This window comes from Palaemon carinicauda, chromosome 40 (assembly GCF_036898095.1).
Source record: "Palaemon carinicauda isolate YSFRI2023 chromosome 40, ASM3689809v2, whole genome shotgun sequence".
In the NCBI taxonomy this organism is placed as follows: Eukaryota; Metazoa; Arthropoda; class Malacostraca; order Decapoda; family Palaemonidae; genus Palaemon; species Palaemon carinicauda.
In genome coordinates this window covers 37062622-37082584 of record NC_090764.1, presented here as the reverse complement: position 1 = coordinate 37082584, position 19963 = coordinate 37062622, and the positions used below count along the sequence as shown (strand labels likewise).

At 44.6% G+C, this 19963-nt stretch overlaps 1 protein-coding gene across 3 annotated transcripts in view; it reads left to right on the top strand.

Annotated features, from left to right (window-relative positions):
* in (protein inturned) overlaps positions 1–19963 on the top strand; it is a 134458-nt gene that overhangs the window by 76671 nt on the left and 37824 nt on the right. For all 3 annotated transcript variants that reach the window (XM_068363501.1, XM_068363502.1, XM_068363503.1), the window contains exon 15: positions 5545–5742. In XM_068363501.1, the coding sequence (XP_068219602.1) occupies positions 5545–5742 (198 nt within the window). The remainder of the gene's footprint in view (positions 1–5544; positions 5743–19963) is intronic.

Below are 19963 nucleotides of genomic sequence, written 5' to 3'. Positions count from 1 at the left end.
CTCTTGCTCAGTGCTGAGACTTTGGAGTTGGTGTACCCGGCTCCTTTCAAGGCTTTCAGGAGGATGGCTTGCGCCTTGTCATGCTCGAAGACAATGACTTCTTTGGGTACCGTTTCCTCACGGGCTGCATGTTCATCCCGCAGTCTCACGTAACAGTCTGGGTAAGATGAAAAGCTAGGCCAGAACTCGAGATCTTTAATTAGTTTGGCTTCCAACTTCTCTGAGACGAATAATTTCCTATTCATAATGGGCATATGCTCCGCATACCTCCAGGGGTTGGTTTCGGAGCAGTAAGGGAGATCCAACACTCTAAGGGGCTTCTTAGTGGAGCCCCTGGAAGATCCAGGGCGGTCCGCCCTTTCCTGTAGCAGTATCTGCTGTTGTTTGATTGACTGCTTCATCGTCTCTTGTTCCTTCTGGAACGATTCCAACATCTGTTGGATCAACGTGAGGATCGCTTCGCTCTTGTCGACCTGTGCAACTGGTTGAGGAGTTGGGGCTGAAGAGGTTGACAGCATAGGTTGGTTTGCCGTCACGGCGAACTGAGGGTCTTCGGTTGCCATTGAAACGGAGCCTTCTTCCTCCACTTGTGGATGTTCCACGTTTTCTTGAGGGCCTCCTTGCAGTAGGTCCTGCTCTGTGTCAGTGGACACTTCTGACATCCTTTCTTGGTGGATGTCCATGCCTTCCAGTGCCTTGTTTATGTCCGCGTCGATCTTCAGTAGTACAAGAGGAGGCTGGACCTGTTCCTGGGGCACTACTGCGTTTGATAGAGCCTTGGGGAACAGAAGGCACCTTAGGGAGTCGTTGGGTAAGTATGGTCCCGGAGAGTTTTTTTGGAACCCTTTTACCCATTTACGAAGGGTCTCCCTCCCTGTGTCCCTAGTCTCTATGTTGACTGGGAGGGCTTCTCCGTAGCCGTTGGCCAGCAAGGTTGAGCAGGTGAGGTATCCCTTCGGGTCCCAATACCTCAGGACTCCCGACACGATGCAGCAGGGGGCATGAGTCCTGCACATCGTGTGTCCATAAAATTCTTTGCCCTTGTGGTTGCAGAACAATACTGCACACTTCTCCATCGGCTCCTCCTGTAAAGGAAAAGGGCTCAATGAGTATCATGTTTTTTATATCATTGATATAAAAGCATACATTTTTATTAACAATAGTAATCACTATTGTTTATAATAGCTTAAGATAGTAAGCTTGAAAGGAAGTAGAAAAGACACATCTGTGTTTCCTCTCCCAGGCCACTACTGAGACCTCCGTCAGTAATATTTGGTTTCCCTGGTAGGCAGAATACAAGGTAGAAGAAACTCTAGGAACTAGAGTTAGAGTTAGTAAGTGTCTATACTAACATTATCCACCTGTAGTATATATTAATACTGATCGGTGATTTTTAGGATCCTGATGATCAAAGAACCATCGGGGTGTTAAGGGAGTACTCAACCTCAACATAATATCGTGGTCCCAACAATTGACTGCGATAGGAAACACAGAGTATGTTAGAAAACATGTGTACTACTGTATAGTTGTATACTGTAGTTCAGCCGGCGGCACTGGCGGGGTTAGGTTAGTACCTGGGGGCACTAACTGATAGAGAGAGAAAAAGCATTAAGGAAGGAGAGTTTCCTATTATTATGGTTTAACACAACAATTGGAAGTGTAGGAGGACTATCAGGCTGCCTACTGTCTCCTTGCCAGAATGAGAGTTCCGATGAAAGGGGTAAGAATCTGTCTGATTCTGGCTTCTACCCATCCACAAAAGGCCTGTCGCCGGCGGAAATAATTGTGGATGGCAGTCCAAGAGAGGGCTGAGGACTTCCCAAAGTATGTTAGGTTTCCCAATGGTAGCCGTCAGGAGCCGGCTCAATCTTCCCCCCAAAAATATTCACTTCCTTGAAGGAAGAAAGTAAGGGGGAAGGTCGCTGAGGCTGCTGAACTAACTGCTATCGGCAGGGCACCAGCCGGTAACGCAGTCAACCTAGCAAGCCGGGATGACTGTCAGAATACTGATGAAAGAGTATTGTGACGGCTATGACGTCACTAAATGACAGAAGGGGGAAGGGTAAGGGTCTTTTAGTTCATTGAAATGAGAGGTGGTGGCAGGTATGCCACCTACCTTCAACCGTGAACTTAGGAAGCATGGCCTCCTGTGCTGACGACATTGTCGGCGGCAGAGGAAACGTAGTTCCTTTGCTGACGACATCGTCGGCGGCAAGACAAGGGCACACTGATTTAGTTACTATTTAAATCAAAGCCGGAGGTGGCAAGAACTCTGTTTTACTCGACGGCGATGAAGAAAGACAGTGGTTGCCGCCTGTAGCGGCGGCGGCACTCAGGGAGGGAGGAAGGGTTTAGCCTCTTTTCTCTGAGAGAGAAAGTATATCGTAACTTATCCATAGATTCTAGAGAATGTAAGTTCTCATCCGAATCAATAAGGAACGATAGGGTGAGGCTAAACGTGGGGAATTACTTTACTAACGTAAATATGAGCGAGAGTAGCCTAGCTCTGGTAGGATCCCCGGCCAAGGTTGGCACCGCCGGGGTTCCTGCTGCATACGAAAAGTAGTTACATAATAAGAAGAGGAATAATATACATGTATGCAAAATCTTCACTTGTATAATTTGCCTAACTAGCTAATATTATAGCTTAATACCGGGAATTGTCACCCTACTGACTAAATAAAATGCAATAGTAACGGGCCTCCGGTTCTTGGCAATGCTATACCAAACACACTTAAATTTTTGAAATTTAACTGAGAAAGGGGTCTAAAATTATACACAGAAAAGAATTAATACTCAAATTTCCAGAAGATGAAGATGCAGGAGATTGCATGGTGAATATTCCGATAACTTGTAACAAAACACCGGGTTAACCTGGGAGAACATCTAGCTTAGAGCGCTACAAGGAAAGGAATGGCTAGCGGTAGTAGTACAGATAGGAGGTCCACCGGGTACCTAGATCGGGACCCCTTTCTTTTGCCACTTTTCCCCCCTTACATCAAAGAGTTAAATCTATTCGGGGTGAAGATTGCTATGTGTCGTATCTAAAAAATACGTCCCCTGATATTATGCGCTATCCTTAATTGGATACTTGCGCCAGGAGTTAGAATCCTGGAGACCGGTTTATTTCTCTGGGAGTATCACTGTAGTAAATATCCCATAGAAGGCTACCTAAAGGAACCCTTCCATCAGGACGACATGTCCCGAGCCCAAAAAACTATTTGTCAGTAATAATAGACTTTACATTATAGAGAAATATAATGAAAATATCCATTTGTTTATGTATGGAGAGAGAGAGAGAGAGAGAGAGAGAGAGAGAGAGAGAGAGAGAGAGAGAGAGAGAGAGAGAGAGAGAGAGAGAGAGACAGAGAGAGAGAGAGAGAGAGAATTACTATAGTTCATTAGACATGAGATTTGTTTGTTCTTCTGTCATTCCACCTTGGGTGTGACTGTCACTATGAACAGGATAAATTCTGTTTTCAGTATTTCACGGTAATGGAAATAGAGACTGTGCGTGAAAGAACATGACATACTGCATAGATTGTCAATAATTGAAAATAATGTAACTATAATCAATTTTGTTCAAGTAAGCAGACTTGCAGGGGTGCCCTTTAAGCTTGGAAAAGTTTGTTAATAGCTGATTGGTCGGAAGTACTTTTATCCGAGTACCATCATTATTTTCAAATAATTACCAAGTAATAGGAATTGAAACTTATTTACCTACCTAAATTTCTCCCTCAGATATAGGTTTTAGCCAATAGATAATGTTAACGAATAAATATATTATAAAGTATCGTGATGGTAAATCTAAATTTGATAACAACACCCACCCAAGTCACCAACAGGAGCTTGTTTTTGGATGTACGCTACATAATTTTGTAACTTTTTACATATTTTAACACAAATTGGGATAAATTATACTAAGCATAAGAAAAACATGTCATTATAAACTTTCTTTGAATACCAGAATCTACTAAAAACGTGGTATTAATAAAACTCGCTATTGGTGAATATAGCGGTTAGGTAAAGGCATAATCTTTATATGATTCAGAAGTGCTTAAAGTGCGATTCTTGATGCTAATTACAATCTCCTTGCATCCTGACTTGTGAAACCAATCTGCATTAGCTGCTACTTTGGAGAGATGCAAATCAGCACCTTTCATAGTATGAGGGTCATAGACTGAATGTACTGAACCCAGGGAGAACAAGCTCACACTTGTGAAGTACTTTGCACAAATGTGAAAGTCTGATGCCAAAGAAGCGGTGTGTGAGACTCTCTTGCCACTAAGTTACTCTTAAATGGTTCAAAACATACATGAGGAGGTCAAACACTTCCAGCCATCACTAAAGAATGACTTATTCGAACAAGAGAGTAACCCACTCCTTGAGAAGCAAAAAATGCCCCCAATACTTTCAGTTTTGAGGTCCTAATGTCAAAATTCAACCAAGCATTACCTCTTACACTAGCCTAACTTCAAAAGCATGCTTTACTCTGCAACCAATATCTTTTTGACTAAAACCTTTCATTATCATTCCCAGGTACCTAGACATCCTTTCTTTTCCATTCGCTCTGCAAATCAAGATGTATTAAGCTCATTCTGCATGCCTAGGCTAAATTTCTTGATTAATAAAAGGGTAGCCGGTTCCAATCATCTATCACCTCTCTTTGCTGAGGTTGAGTTATGTGCACGTCATACTCACTTAACTGAAGTACTTAGTAAATTTTTCCATCAAAGTACTGTATAGGATAATTCTGGAAATTCCTGTGTGTTTTGGCAATCTAGAAAAGTCTGTCAACTTACACTACAAATAAAGTCCAAACTTTAATGATGAAGGGCCTGATAAATTACTGGAGGAGAGAAACAATTAAGGGACATTTGAGACTTAGAAGGAGAAATGGGAAGCTCTAGAATGAACAGGAATCATATAAACATTAAAAGGTGAATTATTTACAATAAATGCAAATATGAAGTAACACTTAAGCGTCTCTTCCCTTTTTATTTTGTTCCTATGTTCCTATATTTAGTATAATCTAATGCTATTTCATTTAGGAGATCCCTACACATAAGATCTATCCTGGACTACACACTCTTTGCCTCAACAGACTATCCATATTGTAATTGGGTCAACCTTAAGCCCGTACATGTGAAACTCGTTACAAACTATACAAAATCTTATATAGATTGTAAATGCCTGGAGAAGGAACAAGAACTTCCTCTATTTCTTCTTTTTGGTTACATTGCAGATATTTTGCATTTATTTTTGTGATTTTTCTCTTTCTGATCAATTGAAATTTGCAGAGATATATGTTGATTTGGGTTTTTCATATTCAATCTTGACAAAACTGCTGTAGAATTATGAGTAAACTTGAATAATGTATATGTAACAGGAGGTATTCTGTATTGTTTATATATGTAATAGGAGGTATTCTGTATTGTTTATATATAAGATGGGAGGTATTCTGTATTGTTTATTTTTTTCTATAATATATTGTATCTTTATTATTTAATGACAAGGATTTACAAACATGTTTTCATTCTGCAGGGATATTTAGTTGCCTCGCACCTGCCAAGTGAAGAATTAAAGAATATCTGGCTATACTGCTATCATCATGGTCTGCTGTCACTTACTGCACATGAATCAGTTAGTCAGTTGGTTGCCTGGAGACCTGTTTATCCTTACAATGATTCATCTGTTCCTCAAGATGAAGCCATCAACCATTATTTGCTTGTTGTTGCTATGGTGAGTATTGTTGTCGTAGAAAATAATGTTTTCAATATTAATCTTACCCGATAATCATGTAGCTGTCAACTCCGTTGCCCGACAGAATTCTACGGAAGGGATACGCCAGCGATCGCTATACAAGAGGGGGGTGTACTCACAAGCGCCACCTGTGGCCAGGTACTGCAGTACTTCTTGTTGACACCACCTCAATTTTTCCTCTGTCGTGCCTCCGGCTAGACCTACATGGATACGCTGTTGATTCTGGAGTTTTTTGCTCACGATTTGGTGATGTATTTGCTCTAGAGTTTAGCTTTCGCTATTCAGGAAGTTTTATCATTAGCTTAGCTAGCTTTTGGAATTAATTTGATTAATTATGGTGTCGAAGAGAGTATGAACTCTCTTTCACTTTTAAATGGCCGACCCTTCCCTTAGACGGAAGTGTTGGTGTCCAAGAGAGTATAGACTCTCTTTCTTAATTTTGCTTAACAAAAGTTATAGATTTATTTTATATCTCTCCGCCTTTTATAGGCCTCTTCGATTAACTTCCTTTTATTATAAACTTATTAAAATTAATTTTTATATTTGTTTATATTCGACCTTTCCTAATAGTAGGCGGTCTTTTCTTGGTACCGAAGTTAATTAATATTGAGCCCGTCATTTCGGTTTTACCTGTTAACATATTATGCTATTTTAATGTTTTTGAAAGAATTTCTTTGATAGTCTCGTACTGTTTTCAAAGTTGAACTAACGTTTTGTTTTGTCTCTGCAGTTGTTGACGTTCAGAACGTTCAACTTGCGCTCTATCGTTACGATAGAGAGAGAATTTTCACGGTGTCACGTTGCAGTAAGAGTAAACCGTTTCTAGCGTTTTGTTCATTCTTTCTTAGCTTAATGGTTTTAATTCTAATAAAGGAACTTTTTATTTGGGAAATCTTTCAGTTTTTTTCCTTTAACAATAATATGTTTTAACGATATATATGATTGGGCTCTTCTCTCAGGTTCTAAGTCAAGAGAGAGAGAGAGAGAGATAGAGACGGAGGGAGAGAGAGGAGGATAAACGTTTCGTTCAAGCGAGTAACGTTGTTATCGTTTTTGCTCTTCTCCCTAGTCTCTTTAGGGGAAGAAGGTAAACGTTTCTAGAGTTTTATTCTTGTTCTCAAGCTTTATGCGGTGAGAGATTTTAAACGTAGTTTATTTGATCTAGTGTTTAGTCTCTTTCCAGCCACTGAATTATTTATCTTTCATTAGATTTTTCTGTTACATTGTAATTCTGTTTTCGCAATTACTAACTTTTAAGGAAGGATAGAATTGCGTGTTTCAGGTACAAACCACTTAAAGTTTCGAGTTCAGTGAAATAAGTGCAAACAGAAAATCAAAAGTGATAAGTGTTAAGCGCAAAGTGTTACAGTGTTGCGTTCGAGGGTTCGTCTGTTCGTGCCAGTTGTTCGCCTAGTCTGGGACCTCTTACAAGCTCCCAAGAAGTAATGTCGAAGGACTTATGGGTTCAGCAGGCCTTGATCGACGAACAGACGTTTTTCCCTCCGTGGTTTCGGGCGTATCTACACACGTTGCCGACGTGATCACCCCACCCACACAAAGACGAGAGTGCCCTTTTATTCCTCGTCTGCGGAAGAGGTTTCTCGCAGAAACCATGGACCAAATCTTGCAGCTTTTAAGTGCAAGTCGGTCCCTTCCGCACAAGTCCAACTCCTAGGTGTAGCCATTAGCCCTGGGTCAGTTCGGACTTGCTGCAGTACGACAACTGCACACCTCCCAGAGAGGCAAGGTGGTCGCAACAGGCAGTAGCTCCGTCTGTTGCCGCACCAGCTGTTTTAGACCCTCAGTCTCAACGGACAGTAGCTCCGTTTGTTGTTGTCTTTCTTAAACTCTAGTGGTCTTTGCTGCAGACAATGCAGTCTCAGCTTGCTGTGTTGATGCAGGAGTTTCAGGCAGAGAAGGTTAATACACCTCCTCCTGCGAACGCTCCTCCTCCTCTGCGCAGTACAATCTGCCAGACGTATGAGGTTGAGGTTCCTCAAGCTACCTCCATGCGTGAGCTGCCGCGTTGGGAGTTGCCAGATACCAGCGCTGTGCAGCAACCTCCACTTTCCTTGAGGCAGGAGCCTCTTACCACGCAGCAACCTCCTCAACAATGGGGGCAGGAGCCTTATGCCTTATAACCTCCTCTACCCTTGAGGCAGGAGTATCTTGCATTACAACTACCCTCGAGGCAGCAACCTCTTGAGGTACGACAACCTCTACCATCCTTGAGGCAGCCACCTCAACTCTCGCAACAACCACCTCCACTTTCCTCGAGGCGAGAACCTCAATTCTCGAGGCAAGCACCTCAAGAACCTCAACTCGTGAGTCAAGAGCCTCTCTCTGCGCAGCCACCTCAACCCTTGAGGCAAGCGCAACTCTTGAGGCAGGAACCTCATGCTATGAGTCAGCCACCTCAACGCATGCATCTGCCACTTTCTCCTCAGCTTGAGCCTCTTCCCATTCAACTTTGAAATAACAAATGACAATAATAACACCTCATTACTTTCATAACTTGCATTTGTAAAACATATACATGTATGCCTACACAAACATTATGATAATGGAGGTTATTCGTATTACTTAAAAAAAAAAAAAAAAAAAAAATATATATATGTATTCCTTGCAATATATTTTTAACAAAATCGCAAAAATATGGCAAAAATATCTTCAAAACAAAAATGAATCATGAGTTATGAATGTAATGTAAATATTATGTTGATATTAAAACCCCATGCAAGCATGCATGAAGTAATGCAGTGTTGCCAACAGGGCGAGTTTCCCTTTCCTGAGGTGAAGTAGATTATAGTACGTATATTTAGTGCAGCTTAATTCTACGATTATCATGCCGGCTATCAAATTCATCAACAAAACAGTCTAAATCAATTCCCTCGGCACGTGCACTTTCAATGGACAGTAATGCGATATTACTTAATCTAGCACTGGTCATGGAATTTCTGAAAAATGTTACACGCCATGCAACATGCTCTGCTTACCTTACAGCATGCTCTACATACAGCATGCTCTGCATACAGCATGCTCTGCATACAGCATGCTCTGCATACCTTACCGCATGCTTCTCAGTCACACATCTTTGGTTGTTGCCAACTCACTAGACTGTCAAGCAGTTTCATAACGTTGCCTTCTAGTCTGCTGCTTTTGCACCAGTGAAACCCTCACTGAGAGAACTTAGCTTTTCTCGGATATGGTCCCTGTAGATGAGAAAGTGCTTTTCTCCCTCCTTCTGATATTCCCTTGAGGACTCTGTCATTTGGAGAGGAGCCTTTAGCTGCGTAGCCTCCTATGGACTTTTATTTAAGCATATCATGCTTCCAGGGAAGGTAATGGTTCCACTTCAGTCGCTAACCCCGTCTGTTACCACACCTGCTCCCATAGACCTTGAGCTGTGTTGCAAGACATGCAGTCCAAGCTTAGTCCTTGTTAGAGGATTTTTTGTTTACGGAGTCAGTGTGTCACTGGGAAGACGTTCAACAACCAGCAGAAGTGACTTGTTGTGACGCAGTGCGGCAACCTCAGCAACCCGATAAGGAGTTGTCTGTACGACCCAGACAGTCTAGATAGCTTCGGGTTGTCACTGTACTTCCTCGCTTCCCCATGGTTGACAGTTCACAGACTGTGCAGCAGTACCATGATATTGTGTCCGGCTCCGTCAGACGACTGGCTTTTAAGAGCTCCCACAAGTCGTCGCTGTCTGGAGATTCTCAGATGGACTATGGATCTGACCAAGGAACTGGGCCTCCTGGTCAATTTTGAGGAGTCCCAGCTCGTCCCATCCCAGACCATTGTCTACCTGGGTATGGATCTTCAGAGTCGAGCTTTTCGGGCTTTTCCATCGGCCCCAAGGATCTTCCAAGCCCTAGAATGCATCCAGAGCATGCTGAGAAGGAACCGATGCTCAGTCAGGTAGTGGATGAGTCTAACAGGAACACTTTCATCGCTGGCCCTGTTCATCGTGTTAGGGAGACTCCACCTCCGCCCCCTTCAGTATCATCTAGCTGCTCACTGGATAAAGGACATGACGCTAGAGATGGTCTCAGTTCCTGTTTCCGAAGAGAGGAGGTCTACTCTCGCGTGGTGTAAGAACAGCTTTCTTCTCAAGGAAGTCTACCTTTGGCTGTTCAGAAACCCGACCGCCGTCTCCTCTCGGACGCATCAGACACGGGCTGGGGTGCGACTTTGGACGGACAGGAATGCTCGGGAACATGGAATCAGGAGCAAAGGACACTTCACATCAATTGCAAGGAGTTGTTGGCGGTTCTTCTGGCCTTGATAAACTTCAAGTCCCTCCAGCTTAACAAGGTGGTGGAGGTGGACTCTGACAACACCACAGCCCTGGCTTACATCTCCAAGCAGGGAGGGACTCTTTCGTGGAAGTTGTTCTAGATCGCAAGGGACCTCCTCATCTGGTCAAAAGATCGAAAGCTCACGCTGGTAACGAGGTTCATTCAGGGCGGTATGAATGTCATGGCAGATCGCCTCAGCCGGAAGGGTCAGGTCATCCCCACAGAGTGGACCCTTCACAAGAATGTTTGCAGCAGACTTTGGGCCCTGTGGGGTCAGCCAACCATAGATCTGTTCGCTACCTCGATAACCTAGAGACTCCTGTTGTATTGTTCTCCGATTCCAGACCCAGCAGCAGTTCACGTGGATGCTTTTCTGCTGGATTGGTCCCATCTCGACCTGTATGCATTCCCGCCGTTCAAGATTGTCAACAGGGTACTTCAGAAGTTCTCCTCTCGCAAAGGGACACGGCTGACGTTGGTTGGCTCCGCTCTGGCCCGCGAGAGAATGGTTCATAGAGGTACTGCAATGGCTGGTCGACATTCCCAGGACTCTTCCTCTAGGAGTGAACCTTCTACGTCAACCTCACGTAAAGAAGGTACACCCAAACCTCCACGCTCTTCGTCTGACTGCCTTCAGACTTTCGAAAGACTCTCAAGAGCTAGGGGCTTTTCGAAGGAGGCAGCCAGAGCGATTGCCAGAGCAAGGAGAACTTCCACTCTCAGAGTCTATCAGTCTCAAGGGGAAGTCTTCCGAAGCTGGTACAAGACCAATGCAGTTTCCTCAACCAGTACCACTGTAACCCAGATTGCTGACTTCCTGTTACATCTAAGGAAAGTAAGATCCCTTTCAGCTCCTACGTTCAAGGGTTACAGAAGTATGTTGGCAGCGGTTTTCCGCCACAGAGGCTTGGATCTTTCTACCAACAAAGATCTACAGGACCTCCCTAGGTCTTTTGAGACCTCAAAGGAACGTCGGTTGTCCACTCCAGGCTGGAATCTAGATGTGTTCCTAAGGTTCCTTATGTCATCAAGATTTGAACCTCTCCAATCAGCCTCTTTTTAGGACCTCACATTAAAAACTCTTTTCCTCGTGTGCTTGACAACAGCTAAAAGAGTAAGTGAGATCCACGCCTTCAGCAGGATCATAGTTTTCACATCTGAAACGGCTACATGTTCCTTGCAGCTCGGTTTTTGCTAAACGAGCTTCCTTCACGTCCTTGGCCTAAGTCGTTCGAGATCCCAAGCCTGTCCAACTTGGTGGGGAATGAACTGGAGAGAGTTCTTTGCCCAGTTAGAGCTCTTAGGTACTATCTAAAAAGGTCTTAACCTTTACGAGGACAATCAGAAGCCTTATGGTGTGCTATCAAGAAGCCTTCTTTTCCAAGGTCTAAGAACTCAGTTTCTTACTATTCAGGCTTCTGATTAGGGAAGCACATTCTCATCTGAAGGAAGAAGACCTTGCTTTGCTGAAGGTAAGGACACATGAAGTGAGAGCTGTGGCTACTTCAGTGGCCTTCAAACAGAACCGTTCTCTGCAGAGTGTTATGGATGCAACCTATTGGAGAAGCAAGTCAGTGTTCGCATCATTCTATCTCAAAGATGTCCAGTCTCTTTACGAGTACTGCTACACCCTGGGACCATTCGTAGCAACGAATGCAGTAGTAGGCGGGGGCTCAGCCACTACATTCCCATAATCCCATAACCTTTTAACCTTTCTCTTGAATACTTTTTATGGGTTGTACGGTCGGCTAAGAAGCCTTCCACATCCTTGTTGATTTGGCGGGTGGTCAATTCTTTCTTGAGAAGCGCCGAGGTTAAAGGTTGTGATGAGGTCCTTTAGTATGGGTTGCAGCCCCTGATACTTCAGCACCTTAGAGTTGTTCAGCCTCCTAAGAGGAACGCTGCGCTCAGTAAGGAAGACGAACTTATTTAAGGCAGAGTAATGGCTCAAGTCGACTTCCTTACCAGGTACTTATAATTTCATTGTTATTTTGAATAACTGATAATATGAAATACGGGATACTTAGCTTCTTGATATACATGTACACTGGTTTTCACCCACCTCCCTGGGTGTGAATCAGCTACATGATTATCGGGTAAGATTAATATTGAAAAATTTTATTTTCATTAGTAAAATAAATTTTTGAATATACTTACCCGATAATCATGATTTAATTGACCCACCCTTCCTCCCCATAGAACCAGTGGACCGAGGAAAAATTGAGGTGGTGTCAACAAGAAGTACTGCAGTACCTGGCCACAGGTGGCGCTTGTGAGTACACCCCCCTCTTGTATAGCGATCGCTGGCGTATCCCTTCCGTAGAATTCTGTCGGGCAACGGAGTTGACAGCTACATGATTATCGGGTAAGTATATTCAAAAATTTATTTTACTAATGAAAATAACATTTTTCCACTGACACGCTTATTAATAGCACACATTCATCATTAGTAAACAAATTGGAGATTACTATCCTTAGAAGAAAGAGCATAAAGATGGATCCCCCTGTCCCCAAAAGTTGCTATAGTCAGTATTTTTGAATCTGCAGTGGGAAGCACTTTGTTTCTTCACAGGCTGCTTCTGTAATATTTTCATTGCTTTAACTATGTTTTAGAATTTTTTTTTTTTCTACTCGGTTTCCCCTCTTTTGTACCCAGTTTCTCTGATACTGTACTTTAAAATGATTTGAATAATTTCCACTTTGTTTGGTTGAGGATGATTACAATAGACTCATGAACTGCCTATTATCTTACAGGTACTTGGAGATCAGCACTTCAATTTGATACCCGAATTTTTGTCCAAATAATACTGAGCTGCTCTTTCTGGACAAAGAAACGTATTTTCTTTGGCACCGTCATTCAATTAGTTCATTATGCATGTTGTATAAGATTTTTCAATATTCAACTTAGCCGGTGATTATATAAGCTGCAGCTCTGCTGCTCGACAGAAAACTCTACGAAAAAAATCCGCCAGCGATCGCTATGCAGGTAGGGGGTGTACTTCAACAGCGCCATTTGTCGTGCAGGTACTCAGTACTCATTGTAAACAAAGAACTCAATTTTCTCTCTGTCGTGCTACCGGCAAGACCTACTAATTCGCTGTTGCTAACTGGATTTGTTTTCACAACTATTTGGTGAAGTACACTTTTCTAGTTTGGAGCTTTCGCTGTGCAGGCTTTCTCTTCAATAAATCCTTGCATTCTTTTTTTTTGATATCGGATTATTTGTTGATGACTTTGGATAGTTTTTGAATTCCCCTTTGACCAATTCAAAATGGCTGACCCTTCTCAAGTCCCAAAATTCAGGAAGTGTAATGCTAGGGACTGTTCAAGGCGTCTTCCGAAGGCCTCTATCGATCCTCACACCGTTTGTTCCAATTGTCGGGATAAAACCTGTCAATTGGAAGATCGATGTGAGGAATGCGTTGGGCTTTCGGAATTCGATTTTATCGAATTCCAAAAATATACACGTAGGCTAGAGAGAGATAGAGTCAGGAGAAGTTCATCTCGTTCTGTTGATTTTTCCTCTCCTCATGCCCCACAACCTATTCCTTCCCCTGTAGTGGTTGCTCCTAATCCCCCTTCTGGCACTCAGGAACCTTCGATGGCTGATATGATGCGTGCCATCCAAGCTCTGGGTGAGAGAGTTGAGTCCCTGGCTAGTGACCGTAACCAGCTCATGGCGGACGTCAAGGAGCTGAAGTGTAAGAGTGCAGTGGGAAGTGATAAAGTGAGTGATAGTGTTGTGGATAGTGTTGCACTTGAGGGTTCGTCTGTTCGTGCCTGTCGTCCTCCTAGTCCGGGACCTCTTGCAAGCTCCCAAGTCCAGGGGAGAAGCAATGTCGTACGACCAATGGGTTCGAGAGGCTTTAATCAGCGAACAGACGTTCCCTCCGTGGTTTCGGGCGTATCTAACCAAGATCGCCCCACCCACACAAAGACGAGAGAGCCCATTTATTCCTCGTCTGCGGAAGAGGTTTCTCGCAAGAGACCATGGACCAAGGTCTCACGACCGCTTAAGCGCAAGTCGGTCCCTTCCGCGCAAGTCCAACGGCCCAGTTGTAGCCACTGGGTCAGTTCGGACTCGCTGCAGTCTTCCGATGACTGCTCACCTCCTAAGAGAGGCAAAGCGGTACCGCCGCAGACAGTTACACCGTCTGTTGCCGCACCTGCTCCTGCAGACCCCAAGTGGTCTTTGCTGCAGACCATGCAGTCACAATTAACGTCTCTGATGCAGGACTTTCGTGCGGAGAAGGTTGCTGCTGCACCAGCCTCTTGCCTACAACCAACCACACACTCGGTTGTGCGTCCTGTGGACGCTGAGGCAACCTTCTTGCGCACTCCAGTTGAGAGAGTTCCGCCACCCATGCGTTCCAGTGTACCCTGCCAGCCGCATGTTGACGTTCGGCGACGCACGGAGCCTTCCGTTGACGTTCGCGAGACACAACAACAGTCAGAGTTGTTTTGTTTTGACGCGGTGCGTCAACCTCCGCAACCCAGTGTGGTTGCCACTGCTCACCCGCATCAGGCTAGACAGTCTGGAGTAGACGCTGTGCGTCCCCGCGCTGCTATGGTTGTTGCCAGCTCACAGACTGGGCAACAGTTCCATGACGTGGCGTCCGGTTCAGTCACGCGTGCACCCGTGCGACCGGACTCGGCTGACCAGCCGTTACCTACTCCATTGCCGCTTCCTCCTCAATACTCGGATGATGGACTTTCGGATGATGATGGTGCCGCTCACGTTGATGAACCACATTCGGACCTTGACGAGCCTAAGTCCACGCAACCCTCTTTGGACTTTAGAAAAGTTCTAGCTCTGTTCAAAGAGATGTTTCCGGACCAGTTTGTGTCTGTGGCTCCGCGCTCTCCTCCGTCAGAGTTTGTATTAGGTATGCCGTCATCCTCGCCTGCCTTTACTAGACTCGTCCTCGCACGCTCGTCCAAGAGAGCTTTACGAGTGATAGGAGATTGGATGCAGTCCAAAAAGAGTCTAGGGAAGACAGCCTTTATGTTTCCCCCTGCTAAACTCTCTTCTAAATCGAGCGTCTGGTATGCCACGGGAGAAGTTCTCGGCTTGGGAGTTCCTGCCTCTGCCCAGGGCGACTTCTCAAGTCTGGTAGACTCTCCCCGCAGGCTAGCCATGAGACGCTCGAAAATATGTTGGTCATCTTCGGACCTAGACCACCTTTTGAAAGGGTTATTTAGAGCCTTTGAGGTCTTCAACTTTTTAGACTGGTGTCTGGGAGCTTTAAGCAGGAAGATCTCTCCGTCAGAGAAGGAAACTTCCTTGCTCCTCATGTCCTGCATGGACAAGGCCATATGTGACGGGTCTAGTGAGCTTGCTGCATCGTTCGTATCCGGAGTCCTCAAGAAGCGTGAGAACCTTTGCTCTTTCCTGTCAGCTGGAGTGACACCTTGTCAAAGATCCGAACTTCTGTTTGCTCCTCTATCTAAGTGCCTTTTTCCAGAGGACTTGATTAAGGAGATTGCTGCTTCTTTGATACAGAAGGACACCCATGACCTGGTTGCGTCCTCTGCCCGCAAAGCCACCCCTTTGCCTACCTTGTCAGCTAGACCAAGGATGGACACTCCAGCGTCCCGATTTATTCCGCCCTTTCGTGGCAGAGCCTCCAGCAGAGGAGGTGCTCGTGCCGAAGGGAGACGTGGGAAGAAGAAAGGAACCAAGTCCTTTAAAGGCAGAGTCTGACTGCCAGCTTCTTCAGACAGCAGTGGGAGCCAGACTCAAGAACTTCTGGCAGACCTGGGAGAAGAGAGGCGCAGATGCACAATCTGTGAAGTTGCTCAGAGAGGGGTACAAGATCCCGTTTGTACGAAAACCCCCTCTAGCAACGTCTCCCATCGATCTCTCTCCCAGGTACAGAGAGGAAGACAAGAGACGAGCATTGAAACAGGAGGTGTCTCTCTTACTAGAAAAGGGAGCGGTAGTCAAAGTCCTGGACCATCAAACCCCGGGCTTCTACAACCGTCTCTTCTTAGTGGCAAAGAAGACAGGAGGGTGGAGGCCGGTGCTAGACGTCAGTGCGCTGAATGTCTTTGTCATAAAGCAGACGTTCGCCATGGAGACCACAAAGTCCGTTCTAGCAGCGGTCAGAAGGGAAGACTGGATGGTCTCTTTAGACCTAAGGGACGCATACTTTCACGTCCCCATCCACCCAGACTCCCAACCTTTTCTGAGATTCGTTTACGAAAAGGTTGTCTACCAGTTTCAAGCCCTGTGCTTTGGCCTAAGCACAGCTCCTCTTGTGTTTACGAGGCTGATGAGGAATGTAGCCAAATTCCTTCATTTAGCGGACATCAGAGCCTCCCTCTATTTGGACGACTGGCTTCTAAGAGCTTCTTCCAGTCGTCGCTGTCTGAAGGATCTAAAGTGGACTCTAGATCTGACCAAGGAATTGGGTCTCCTGGTCAATATGGAAAAGTCTCAAATGGTCCCATCCCAAACTATTGTGTATTTAGGGATGGAGATTCACAGTCTAGCTTTTCGGGCTTTTCCGTCGGCCCCCAGAACAAGTCAAGCCCAGTTATGCATCCAGAACATGCTGAAGAAGGAACGATGTTCAGTCAGGCAGTGGATGAGTCTGATAGGGACACTATCATCCCTGGAACAGTTCGTATCGTTAGGAAGACTACACCTCCGTCCTCTTCAATATCACCTAGCTGTTTACTGGGAAAAGGACAAGACGCTAGAAGCGGTCTCGATCCCCATTTCCGAGAAGATGAAGTCTTCCCTGACTTGGTGGAAGGACAGTATCAGCCTCAGAGAGGGTCTGCCCCTGGCTGTTCAGACTCCCAACCACGTTCTCTTCTCGGACGCATCGGACACGGGCTGGGGCGCGACATTAGACGGTTGGGAATGCTCGGGAACTTGGAACTCGAGTCAAAGAACAATGCATATCAACTGCAAGGAGCTACTGGCAGTTCATCTGGCCTTGAAAAGCTTCAAGTCTCTCCTTCAAGGCAAAGTGGTGGAGGTGAACTCGGACAACACCACGGCTTTGGCGTACATCTCCAAGCAAGGAGGGACACACTCTATGACGTTGTACGAGATCGCAAGGGACCTCCTCACCTGGTCAAAAGATCTAAACATTTCACTAGTAACGAGGTTCATCCAAGGCAACTTGAATGTCATGGCAGATTGCCTCAGTCGGAAGGGACAAATCATTCCAACAGAATGGACCCTACACAAGGATGTGTGCAAGAGACTTTGGGCCACATGGGGCCAGCCTACCATAGATCTCTTCGCAACCTCGATGACCAAGAGGCTCCCAATATATTGCTCACCAATCCCGGACCCAGCAGCAGTTCATATAGATGCCTTTCTCCTAGATTGGTCACATCTAGACCTATATGCATTCCCCCCGTTCAAGATTGTCAACAAGGTACTGCAGAAGTTCGCCTCTCACGAAGGGACAAGGTTGACGTTAGTTGCTCCCCTCTGGCCCGCGAGAGAATGGTTCACCGAGGTACTTCGATGGCTAGTGGACGTTCCCAGAACTCTTCCTCTAAGGGTGGACATTCTACGTCAGCCACACGTAAAGAAGGTACACCAAGGCCTCCACGCTCTTCGTCTGACTGCCTTCAGACTATCGAAAGACTCTCGAGAGCTAGAGGCTTTTCGAAGGAGGCAGCCAGGGCGATTGCTAGAGCAAGGAGGACATCCACCCTTAGAGTCTACCAATCGAAGTGGGAAGTCTTCCGAAACTGGTGCAAGTCAGTATCTGTTTCCTCGACCAGTACCTCTGTAACTCAAATAGCTGACTTCCTTTTATACCTGAGGAAAGAACGATCTCTTTCAGCTCCCACTATCAAGGGTTACAGAAGCATGTTGGCATCAGTCTTCCGTCAGAGAGGCTTAGATCTTTCCAACAACAAAGATCTACAGGACCTCCCTAAGTCTTTTGAGACCACGAAGGAGCGTCGTTTGGCTACACCTGGTTGGAATTTAGACGTGGTACTAAGATTCCTCATGTCAGAAAGGTTCGAGCCGCTACAATCAGCCTCCTTTAAAGATCTCACTTTAAAGACTCTTTTCCTGGTTTGCTTAGCCACAGCTAGAAGAGTCAGTGAGATTCACGCCTTCAGCAGGAACATCGGATTTTCATCTGAAACGGCTACATGTTCTCTACAACTTGGTTTTCTAGCCAAAAACGAGCTACCTTCTCGTCCTTGGCCGAAATCGTTCGATATTCCAAGCCTATCGAATATGGTTGGAAATGAACTAGAAAGAGTCTTATGCCCTGTGAGAGCTCTTAAGTTCTATTTAAAACGAACTAAACCTTTACGAGGACAATCAGAAGCTTTATGGTGTTCAGTTAAGAAACCATCTTTGCCTATGTCAAAGAATGCTTTATCCTATTTTATCAGACTGTTAATACGAGAAGCTCATTCCCATCCGAGTGAGGAAGACCAAGCTTTGCTGAAGGTAAGGACACATGAAGTTAGAGCTGTCGCAACTTCAGTGGCCTTTAAACAAAATAGATCTCTGCAAAGTATAATGGACGCAACCTATTGGAGAAGCAAATCAGTGTTCGCGTCTTTTTATCTTAAAGATGTCCAGTCTCTTTACGAGAACTGCTACACCCTGGGACCATTCGTAGCAGCGAGTGCAGTAGTGGGTGAGGGCTCAACCACTACAATCCCCTAATTCCATAACCTTTTTAATCTTTCTCTTGAAATGTTTTTATTGTTGTTTTTGGGTTGTCCGGAAGGCTAAGAAGCCTTTCGCATCCTGGTTGATTTGGCGGGTGGTCAAATTCTTTTCTTGAGAAGCGCCTAGATTAGAGGTTTTGATGAGGTCCTGTGGTATGGGTTGCAACCCTTCATACTTCAGATCCTAGGGGTCGCTCAGCATCCTAAGAGGATCGCGAGGCTCCGTAAGGAAGACATACTTAAAAAGGCAGAGTAATTGTTCAAGTCGACTTCCTTACCAGGTACTTATTTATTTTATTTTTGTTATTTTGATAACTTCTAAAATGAAATAAAAAATCCTTAGCTCATAATAATGTAAACATTTATTGCTGGTCTCTACCCACCCCCCTGGGTGTGAATCAGCTTATATAATCACCGGCTAAGTTAAATATTGAAAAATGTTATTTTGATAATAAAATAAATTTTTGAATATACTTACCCGGTGATTATATATTAAAGGACCCTCCCTTCCTCCCCAATAGAGACGCAGTGGACCGAGGAGAAAATTGAGTTCTTTGTTTACAATGAGTACTGAGTACCTGCACGACAGATGGCGCTGTTGAAGTACACCCCCTACCTGCATAGCGATCGCTGGCGGATTTTTTCCGTAGAGTTTTCTGTTGAGCAGCAGAGCTGCAGCTTATATAATCACCGGGTAAGTATATTCAAAAATTTATTTTATTATCAAAATAACATTTTTCATAACTCTGACCATCTTTTACATTCAGATCTCCCTGGACAATTCTATCCTGTTCGTAATACTAGGCAGGCAGTTAATTCTAATAGCCAGGCCTTCTCCATCATGAGGCTCAATACTGCACAGTATTCTAGAAGTTTTATTCCAGCTGTTACCAAGTTGTGGAATGATCTTCCTAATCGGGTAGTTGAATCAGTATAACTTCAAAAGTTCAAAGTTGGAGCAAATGCTTTTATGTTGACCAGGCTGACATGAGTCTTTTTATAGATTATATATGACATATCTGTTTTTGACGTTGTTAATAGTTTATATAGGACATATCTGTTTTGACGTCACTGTTTTTAGAATGGTTTATTATTAATTTATTCTCATCATTTATTTATTTCCTTATTTCCTTTCCTCAATGGGCTATTTTTCCCTATTGGAGCCCTTGGGCTTATAGCTTCTTGCTTTACCAACTAGGGTTGTAGCTTGGTTAGTAATAATAATAATA